Source organism: Rhamphochromis sp. 'chilingali', assembly GCF_963969265.1.
Source record: "Rhamphochromis sp. 'chilingali' genome assembly, chromosome: 19".
In the NCBI taxonomy this organism is placed as follows: Eukaryota; Metazoa; Chordata; class Actinopteri; order Cichliformes; family Cichlidae; genus Rhamphochromis; species Rhamphochromis sp. 'chilingali'.
Window position 1 is genome coordinate 19,906,819 of NC_137946.1, and position 10,626 is coordinate 19,917,444.

Consider the following 10,626-nt stretch of genomic DNA (forward strand, 5'->3'; position numbering starts at 1 on the left):
AACACTTGGTCTTTAAAAGTACCAGAAGGAGTGCGAGGACTTTCTCTCCTTTCAAACCTCAAACCCTCTTTGAATCTTACGCCACAGGATTCTGCTGATATCCTCTGATTGTCCATTTACATGCACTGGGCTCAGTCTGATTAACAGTTTCCTTTCTGTTCACAGGGCAGACCTGCAGCTTCAGAGACCTGGCACCAGAGGATCTGAAAAAATGGTATGATTTCATTTTTGCAGTCGTCAGATCCCCCCAAAAATTTCAAAACGCTGTTGGTTGTTTTTCCTTCAGCAGCTTTACATTTGTCACATGAGGTGTGTTATGTTTGTCATCTCTCCATTGAACACATATGTTGTTTGCCGAAATCCTTTTTAAACCTGTCTTGTTATACATCTATTGTTTCTACTTTTAAAAATTGACAAAAGAAGCTGGCTTAGTAAGACCTCCTGAAAAATCAGTCTGGTCTCTCTTAGTTTTTCCAAATCAGAGTGATCGTTCTTGGGCATCCAACATGCAAAAGCATGTCCAGTATGATTGTGCAACAGCACAGATTTTTCTATGATATCACTTCGTAGCTCAAGACGGGATAGTCAGTCAATGTAGCAGCCAACACGATGTGCAGAAAGAAAGTCAGGTTAGAAACAGAACGTGCGACATTGACTCCTTCTTCACCTAATTCTTCTACATATTTCAGCTTTAATGAGTTGTGTTTTAATGTCTTGTGTTGCTTTTTGAGTAAGTCATCATTCTTACACGGCTGGCTCCTCCTGTTTATTTTCTCATTCAAATCAGAGTCACCGTTCTCGGGCCTCCAAGGTGCGCCACCACATCCACTGTGATTCCTGCTACAGCCGCCGCTGCAGGGCTCGGGTAGAGGCCTCTGTGTGCTGCGCAGTCATCCCCTGCCGTCTGCTCTGTGGCGCTCTCTTCCATCTGTGCAAAGAAGAGGATCACCTGCTGCTCTGCCCTAATGTGAGGGTGCCCTGCATCAACGCTGAGTACGGCTGCCCGATCCAATTGCCTCGCTCTTCACGGGCAGCTCACCTCCAGGTGTGCCCGGCCAGCGTGGTGTACTGCTCCATGGAGTGGAACCGCTGGCCAGCCAATGACGCCCACTCCTTCCCAAACATGGAGCTGCATGAAAACCTGCTCAGAGAAAGAGCGCAGGGAAGGTGTCTGGACCTGGCCTTGGCTCTGAAAGACCAGGACCGCCTCTTTCACTCCATGAAGATGAAGAAACTGTTCCCAGAGCTGATCCAGTGTGTGGAGGAGGAGGAGAGGAAGGAAAGGAGGATGGAGGAGGAGAGAAGGAAGGAAAAGGAGAGGAAGAAAAAGGCCATGTTGGAGAAGGAGGCAGCAGAAAGGGCAGCTGCAAAACAAGCCAGTGAGCTCGCCTGGGCCTCTTTTAACACGTACAATTTGAATGATAATACCCCTGATGACAAAGAAGAAGAAGAAGAAGAAGAAGATGAGGAGGAAGAGGTTCGGGTCGAATATGAGCAGGGGCTTACACAGGAAGAAAGAGAGGCTCTTGCAAGGGCATCAGGAATAGAGGCTGATCATCTTGAAAATTACAGCGCCTGGGAGCGAATGTTCAGCATGGAGATGGGTGGATGCAGGGAAACTGAGGGGACAGCTGTGGCAGGAAGGGGACGGGGACTGGCTAAAGGGAGGGGGAAAGGCTTGAGCACCATTACGGAAGAAGATAAAGCAGATACCTGTGGAGGTGCAACATCATCAAACACCTGCAAACTGCTGACCAGCACTCTGAACAAGAAGAAGTTTACATATGAGCGCCTGGAGCCAATGAAGATCATCATTGTGCGCACTTTCAAAGTCCCGACCAGCTTTTCTGCCAAGCAGAGCCGCATCCGCAACCCAGGTTTTTACAAAAGAGAGAGCAAAGCTGTGGATACCAGTGACCTGGGGGTGGCACTAGAGGCAATGCCAGTGTGGGAGGAAGTTCAGGTGAGGCAAAGAAATTGAACCTCCTTGTAGACTTTTTGTAAAATTGTCCTTTTAGACCTGCAAAGGCTTTAAAAAAGTCACTAAGGTACAGCAGAAACAAGCAGTGAACACAGCACTGATTCATTCAGATTCATTCATGCATTCAGACCTATCAGCAGACAGCTGCTTATTGTTTTAAAGGTGTGTCTTAATGTTTTGCTTGATTGCTTACTTGCTTTTAGCTTTATAGTTTTCAGTCTCTATTGACCCCAGAGGAATATATGTTGCATTCTGTTTCACGAGATAGTTGCTAATGCTGTGCATTTTGTAGTTTTGTTAGAGAGGTGACCCATGAATTCAGAATGGCTGAAAAGCTCTGTAGACAAGTCCAGTAAAGGATTTCCACAGACTCAATACCTCCTTTTGCATTACTCATAATGATTTTAAGACTTTCCATGTGCATTAGTTCTTCCTGCGCTCCCATCCACAGTCCTAAGACGTGTATGTCAAAGTAATTAAACATTATAAATGATTCAGCAACCTCATAGAGCTGAATCATTGTCCTGAATTGTAAGGTCACCTTACAACAAAATGCAACAATAATAATATTAAAAGAGATTTAAAAGCCAGGAATAATATGATTGTAAAACATATAAAGCATGATGGTTATAGCTGACACCCTGATGAAAACAGAGTCTAGCTGATGAAGGTGAATGGTAATAAGTTTGAAGCGAGAAGACAAAGTTACTGAAGTTCTTTCAGGTCATTTACAAAAATGTATGTCTATTTTCATTTTTACTTTCTTCGGTAGGTTTTAGTGCTGGGACACATGCAAAAATTATAAAATAAACCACTTAAGTTGGTTATCTAAGAGGAGAGTGTGGCTTTGCTGCAGGACAATATCAGAAAGAACTGTTGGTTTTTTTTGTTGTTGTTGTTGTTGTTTTTTAGGGCTTTTAATTTCTTTTTACATTTTATAAGCCGACAGTGTGAGTGAAAAAACTTCTTTCATGTTCTTGAGCAGGAATATATCTTTCTTGTACCTTCTTAGACTGTATTTTAAATCCTGGAGCATCACAAGCCAATGGAACAAAATGTGCAGAGAACAAATATTCATGTTTTCTCAAAGTACGGAGTAAACAAACAAGTGTTACTGTTTACTGATGACGTTTTCTGTCATATTTGTCATATGTTTAATAAATGAGAGTCGTTTTTGCTTTCGTTGTTGTTTAATGCTCACCAGCTACGAAGCTCCCCGATGAAATATTGCTCTGTTGTTTGATTGGCTGCTCAGGCCTCTCTGCTGTGCTCCCTGGAGAAGGAGCTGAGGGGTCACCTCATTGCAGAAAGCGTGTGCACAGACGCTCTGTTAACAGACGAAGGCACGCAGACCTACAGCTTTCTGTCGGCTCCTTTCCGGAGAAACACTTCGCTGGCCGACCTGACGGCTGTCAAACCGCTTGAGCTGCACCTTCAGCTGCAGGTGGAGAGCGTCACCAGCCGACATCACAAGGCCAGCTCTGCCTTCACCTTCCTCTGTGGACACACCTTCCAGCGCAGAGAATATGGCAAACATTACAAGTGAGTTGTTTTTTCTTAAATATTTAGGTTTTGCATCGTTTAAAGAGATTAAGACCTGAACAAGAAATACACAAAGCAGTCACTGACTCAGAATGATGCTCTAAACCCCATCTAATACTATGAGAGCAAAGTGATCTATTTCTAATAAAAAATGTTCTGTCGTGTGCAGGAACGTCCACAGTGATATCCAGATGTGTGTAAACGGATGGTTCGAGCAGAGATGCCCGCTCGCTTACTTGGGATGCAGCTACAGCCAGAGGAGATTTCAGCCCTCCACACACGAAGCCACCATCAGCTACAAGTGAGAGAAATCACAGAGTTCATCGAAATGTAAACAAATTTAACTGTGAGCTGAAGCGTGTTAGAGGGGTACAGGGTACACATTCTAACTGCACTGTGTCCCAGTTACATTTCTAATTCACTTTCTGAGCTTTATAAACAATAAAAAAAAATCAATTCAGAGTTGTGTAGAAAATAAAAAAGCTCTTTATACAGTCATGTGATAAAGAAAGTTTACACAGGAGTGCATAGACTCCTGTGTAAACTTTAGTGCTGGGCAGAGAGTAACTGCAATAATCTGAAAAACATTTGCGAGCAACAGTGAAGTACATTTACTAATTACGTCCTTTGTACAGATGAGACCACAGTGGAGGTTTGGCAGAAACTAAGCAACATGTGAGCACAAACACCTCAAACTAACTTTAAAGCACGGTGGTGGAGGAGTGATGGTTTGCGCTTATTTTGTAGCCAAATGACCTGAGTGCACTGCAGCCACTGACTTGAACAAACAAAACCATATCAAAGTATTCAAGAGTCAAATGTGAGCCTGGGTCATGCAACAGGGCAATGATCTCAAGTACAGGGAAAGAAAGTACTTTTGCAATGACCCCGTCCAAAAACTGATTCAAATGCTGTGGTGGGAACTTAAGAGAGCCGTGCATAACCGTGCGCCCACAAACCTCCATGACACAACATTGTAAACAAGAGTGGGCAAAGACTCCTGCACAGTGATATCAAAGTCTCATAAAGTCTTGCAGAAAATGATTACTTCACGTTATTGCTGCTAAAGATGCTTCTGAATCTGAGCTGCTGAATCGTGGCGCGTGTAGATTTTTTTTTCCACACTTCTCTTTATGTCAAAGTGAATCGTGTAAATCTGCAACAACTATTTGTAACCACTTGAGGGCAGCAGAAACACACTATCAAACTGACTAGTTAAACATTTTGCACATAGTTATCTGTTCACATATCCTGCAGATGCAGAACACAGCTGTCATGTTTTGGCCTCCTTGAGTAATATTTTCTCCTTTTTGGATGTTTGTAGCTTCTACAAGCACACAAATACACTATCTGTAAGTTTAGCTCTTAATGCTTCACTCTTATATTTCATTGCTTGCAAGGTGTCCCTGATTTTGGTTTTGGGCTGTAAAATTGAAAGCATCAAACTGAACAACGCTTCAGAACTTCAGTTAATCTTTTATTTCATCACAAGTCACACTTTTAACATCACACTGTTGTGAAAATAACAAATATGATGCATAAATTAACCTTAAAGCTACTATAACTTTTATTTTAACAATCTATAACTCAGATCAGAGTCAAAGCATTTTAATCCTCTGCAAATAAAAATCCAATACTCTTTCAAAGACCACAGTTTCGTCTGTACTTTCAGCGATGATCTAGGCTGCTTCAGCCTGATTCCCACCACCTCTGTTTGCCTGGGTGACACTTCCCAGACATCCAGGAGCACGGATGCCTCCACCAGCTTTGCTTGGAGGAAGAGAGGCAGTCGAGCGGGAGGAGCGGACGACTCGCTGACCTCTCTTCCCTACGAAGTGCTGTGCCACGTGGCCAGTTTCCTGGACAGCTTTTCCCTGTCCCAGCTGGCTATGGTGTCCCACCTCATGAGGCAGGTGTGCTCCTCTCAGCTGCAGGAGAGAGGGATGGTCACCCTCCGCTGGGAGAGGAAGACCTACTCTCATGGAGGAGCCAAGTGGAGGGTGAAGCAGAGGGTAAGATTGGAGCCACGCTAACAGGACTCACAGTAGACATAATGCGAGATATTTCATGTTTATCAGAATCAGAAAGACTTTATTTATCCCCAAGGGGCAATTAAGATTAGAAGTAAATATTAGAAATAAAGGCAAGAATACAGCATAAAAGAAGGAAGATATGAGGGACGAGTGCAAGTTTGGCTTTGAGCTGGAGGCACAAGAAACCAGATGATTGTTGATCTTGTTGTCATCATGTAGCAGGGTTGCCTTGATAGTAATCAAGTGATGCTACATTTAGTTTAGAAAACACAACGCTGACGTTTCTTACCAGGCTGTTTAATTGTTGAAGGCCAAAGAAGTAATCGCATGCAACATTTCACAGCAAAAAGTCAGTGAATGAATGCAATTTAACATCTTTGTAATCATGAGTCTTTTTTTCTGACTTCATGAATCACATAATTCATGCTGTGACCACTTGGAGCAGATTATATTAGAAATATTGACTTCACCCTAAAGAGCACCCTTATCTAAATATAATTGAAGCAACTTCAGAATAAATAAAAATGACAGATTGAATGGTTTCCCAGTTTGAAAAAGCAGAGGCCTGCAAATCACCTCATTTTTTAGACTACTGTAATAGTGACCATTCTGGACAATCAAAGCACTGAAAGATTTAATGTGAAATAAAATGTGAGATATCCCACTTTTGCAGTCAGGACCTTATATTTAGTTGCATCTCCATCGCTGTTCATCACTGCAGGTCTGGCAGTTCAGTACCTTGTTCTCTCCGGTGGATACGTGGTGCTTTCAGGATGTGCCGCCTATCTCAGAGCATCTAAAGGTGTGTCGTTATTATGAGAGGGAGTCCAGGACGGAGAAGATTTACCTGCCACGCATGCGAGAAGAAATCCAGCCCAACACAAGCTGCAAACCTCCCACTCTGGTTACCATGTTCCAGCAGAAGAGAATCATGATGTAGTTCACTGTAAACTGGTCTGGTTTGGGGTTTTATTGCATGTTAACTTCTTTTCCCCCTCCTTCTATTCCTATATCTCCTGCCACTGCAGTTCACTTTAAAATTACAGGAGAAAAATCACAATAAATATAAAATTAATGCTTACAGAGATAAGTTTTGGGGTCACATGTTGAACTGAATCTTAGAAACTACATATATTTAAAAATGATGTCAGAAGAGCACTGAAGTTCATTTTAATTATAAATAAATAAATCAAGCTACAGATATCTGCTGTTTTTATTCACACGTTTCTTTTTCACAGATGCTTTGCAAATGGTTATAAACTGAAATGAGAGGGATTTCATGACTAAATAGTATCACCAAACACTTTATCTTATGCATCCACATTTTATTTTATTTTATTTTGTGTTACGCCTGTAAACAAAACATATTTGCTTAGAAAATGAATTGCAAGTGCAGCGTTAACCACGTGATGAGGTAGAAAACGGATTCAAGTCACTTGTGCAGGAGTAACACAGCTCTGCTTCCCCCTAGTGGTTCTCAGTGGCATTGCGCATGTTTTTGAGGATATCCGCTTTAAACATTTTATAAAACATCGCCACGTTCATGGTGGAGATGAGACTCAGGCCGGCGGCCCCCATCATCAGGACATAACGAGGAATGTGTTCACTGTGACGGGCCAGCCAGCGGCTCATCCAGCCCAGCGTGCAGGCACGAAACACCAGAAACCTGCAGATGAAACAGAAGAAACAAGCTGACAGATACCAGTCTACACTAAAGTCACCATGCAAGGCCCAGATAGTGAAAGCTTGGGATTCAGTATCTTGCACAGTATCTGAGATATTGATGTGGGAGCAGCTGGGATAAAACTGGCACATCTGTGATTATTGGACAACAGTTTCAGGCAGATAAACACAAAACAGGCCTTTCAGGAAACAGATTAAAGAAGTAAAAGTAGAGTGCAGATGGTTTCCTGGAGGCCTCACAACTTTAAGCTCAACAATTCTGGTTACACAACCAATTATTAGGTTTCGGGGGAATTAGCTTTTTCCTCTCCTTAATAAATGAAGCCATCATTAAAAAAAATTAACGAGGCTTTACTCAGGCTAAGTTTGCATAATATTAACATTTATTTGATGTAACATATTTAAAAATGCTTTTAAAAAGGTGCTTTATGATCTTTTCCCACCTCGCATAAAAAGATCATTTCTTCCTGCTAAAAAGAATTCCTGAACCACCTACATTCCCACGTTGAGCCAGCTGGTGATGCTGTAGGCGAGAGAGGGCTGAGGGGCGGTGAGTTCAGTGCCTGGCTTGTTCCTCCGTCCTGAGAGGATGAGGAGCTGTCTGAGATGAAGGAAAACAGAGTTGATCTCTACCAGCAGAGACACCGCTGCAAAACCCAGATAGAGGCGGGACGTCACAGCCAAACCGAAGCATGAGATCACCTGAGAGAAATGTTAAAACAGCACATGCAAAGAGACAGCAATACAACACTTTATTTACACGTTAATCATGCAAAAATCACAAGTTTTAATCATGGAAAATGTGAATTAGCTAATTTCAGACCACCCAGAAATGAATGTCAGTAAGTGATATATAGAAACCTGCTGGACCATGATTATTAAAGGCTTTATAGCCTTTAATAATTATGAATTTTTATGAATGAATTTTTACACACCATCATTAGTATTTGGAGGATGAATTTCAGGTTGTCAAGCTCCACACATCCCCTGAGATCAGCTGATCTGTGCCAGCACACACCAGCTGATGGCTCTGCTGATTGATCTCATAATTATCAGTTTTATATTGGCTGTTATTGATGCGTGCTGAGAGGCGACGCTGCTGCCCTCCCACTATTGAAAATAATACCGCAGGAAATAACAGAATGACAACAGAAGAGAGTTTAAAATGTTAATAAATCGCTGTAAATAAAGTTTGGTAAAAGAGTTATGTAACTAAACATTCTGTGAGATTTTTTTTTTTGCATGAATTTAATGAATTAAGTATCTGGATAAATTAAAAACAAGCCAAACTTGATGAAGGAGAATATACTGTTGGGTAACCTCAGGAATGTGGTGACCCACTCTGAGAAAACTGGACGCAAACATATAAAACTTGAACCTTGAACTTTGATCAGAAAGGCTTGTGCAGGATTAACTGTTCGCCACGTAAAAATAAATAACTCGTTGTGTCTTTGGATAAAGTAGAACCTGCATAGAGATACTTAGCAGCACAGTCAGGAGCAAACGCACCATGACACAACATGTGCTGCCTGAAAGCAGGTCTGCTGTTTGCGCTGACAGTAAAATCACAGCATAGAGCAGCACGACTGAGGTTTCGCTCACTGACCTCGTCGTTATCACCCGGATATGGGATGAGTGCTATCACCAGACTGACTCAACTTTGTGCTTGTGTTCTTAGATTACACACTCAGGAGATGAAACAGTACTCAGATCCCGTATTTTAAATGGATGACAGAAATTAAGCTTATGTGAAAGTTCAATAAGGAAGATCTGCAATCACTCATCTGCCTGCTTTCCTGGCTCTTCGGCTGCTAGTCTGTTCATTTCATTACTGCCACTTTCCCCTGCTGTCAATCTCAATACTGACATCGTTATATTCTTCATTACTACTTTCTTCTTGCCTGGCTTCTTTGAGGCGATCAGCCTCCACTCTGCGTTGTTTAAATCTGTGATCTCTTTTCAGACTCATCTCTCATCTTCACTTCACTGAACTCAGGTTTCATCTTCACCCCCACCAGCATCTCAACTCCGCAGGGTCTTGTCCAAAAAATCCTATCAAATCCTATCCTGTGAATAGCTGCATCACTCTACCTCCATATTCAAAAATGTAAAAAACAAAACAAAAAGCAGCTCATTATGATCTCTTATGAGGTCATAATTTTCACTTACATTTGTAAGGACAAGAGAGAAGTATCTTAAGTATCTTATTAACTGAGATAGATGGATTATTATTCCCTGTTTTTGTGTAAAATAAACTGATGTGTTCCCGTTACAAAAAGTGTATGTTGGTTCATGTTTTCACACTGTGTTAGCAAAAACACACCCAAGCATTAGACCCACAAAGGTCATTACCAAAGAGTGGTGGAGGAGTAGCTCCCAGGACTGTTTGAAGGGCTGGTTCAAGGCCATGTCTAGGAAGTCGTGGATAAAATACCCTGGAGGAGAGGTAGAAATATGCGTGCAGGCTAATGTATTTAAACAATGCTAAAGTATTAAACTGCTATCAAGTTATTTTTTGAAATTCAATGTATACACATTTGCATGTGTGTGTGTGTGCGTGTGTTTGTGTGGGCATCACCTGTGGATAAAGACTGTGGGAGTGCAGGGAGCAAAAGGAGATCAGGTCCTCCATCATCTGAGGGTGACGGTAAAAGCTGCAGGGCGAGAGAGCCCACAGGAAGAGTGAATATCACACGAGTAGAAAACAAACGTCCACACTACCCTGACTGCTGCGCGCCTCTACGAACCATAAAACAGCCCCCGCTCCTGTCAGGCAGCTGTGAGCTAACGACGTGCTGACATTCCTCCATTTCCAGGCTTTCCTCTGTGCCGGCTGCGGTGTTGGCAGGACTCTGATGACTGCATTGAGCAGTTTGAAAGAGCCGGCAGAGCCTCCAGTGAGAAGAAGTGTTGATTTCAAATCCATAACAATAGTTGAGCGGAGTTCACCTCACGCATGTCCAGTGCATACATCAGTGGAAACACGCTTCATGAAAAGAGAGCATGAGACGCTTGTGTCACTGTGAGGTCACTGTTATATATCATATATTGTTTCTAGTCTCTGCCCTCTAACGCACATCACGCACACCAAGTGATAAACTCATAGCTGATAGTAAAGGGCCGTGGACACATAATGGTACGATTGCCTCTCAAGGACAACAACCCTGGCTTTCATAACTCACTTTCGCTTCATCTTTATGACATCTTTTCAGCAGTACTGTTAGGTCTGCTGAACAGTTCAGCAGCTCTACTAGCCCCACACACATATGTACACACACGCCAAGTTTTCCAACAACTGTGATCTCAACAATGTTAAAAAAAGAAACGTTTTGTGAAAGCCGAGTTGATGGCAAACTTGATGTTTGCACCGGATGTTCTTAATGAAAT

The 10,626-nt window shown here is 42.3% G+C and overlaps 2 protein-coding genes across 2 annotated transcripts; one reads left to right on the forward strand and one right to left on the reverse strand.

Moving 5' to 3' along the window:
* The first annotated feature begins 39 nt into the window (after nucleotides 1–39).
* On the forward strand, nucleotides 40–6,709 carry LOC308387652 (F-box only protein 40-like). Its single transcript, XM_080867851.1, has 6 exons — nucleotides 40–214; nucleotides 788–1,963; nucleotides 3,237–3,523; nucleotides 3,693–3,824; nucleotides 5,196–5,535; nucleotides 6,278–6,709. The coding sequence occupies exons 1-6, from the start codon at nucleotides 212–214 to the stop codon at nucleotides 6,494–6,496; spliced, it is 2,157 nt and encodes a 718-aa protein (XP_080723977.1). The 5' UTR covers nucleotides 40–211; the 3' UTR covers nucleotides 6,497–6,709.
* Nucleotides 6,710–6,802: 93 nt separating this feature from the next.
* Nucleotides 6,803–10,165, reverse strand: LOC308387175 (TLC domain-containing protein 2-like; the record flags this gene model as incomplete). The annotated part of the gene is made up of 5 exons (XM_080867065.1): nucleotides 6,803–7,222; nucleotides 7,736–7,941; nucleotides 9,592–9,704; nucleotides 9,832–9,893; nucleotides 9,987–10,165. The coding sequence occupies 5 exons, from the start codon at nucleotides 10,163–10,165 to the stop codon at nucleotides 7,024–7,026; spliced, it is 759 nt and encodes a 252-aa protein (XP_080723191.1). The 3' UTR covers nucleotides 6,803–7,023.
* Nucleotides 10,166–10,626: the final 461 nt, after the last annotated feature.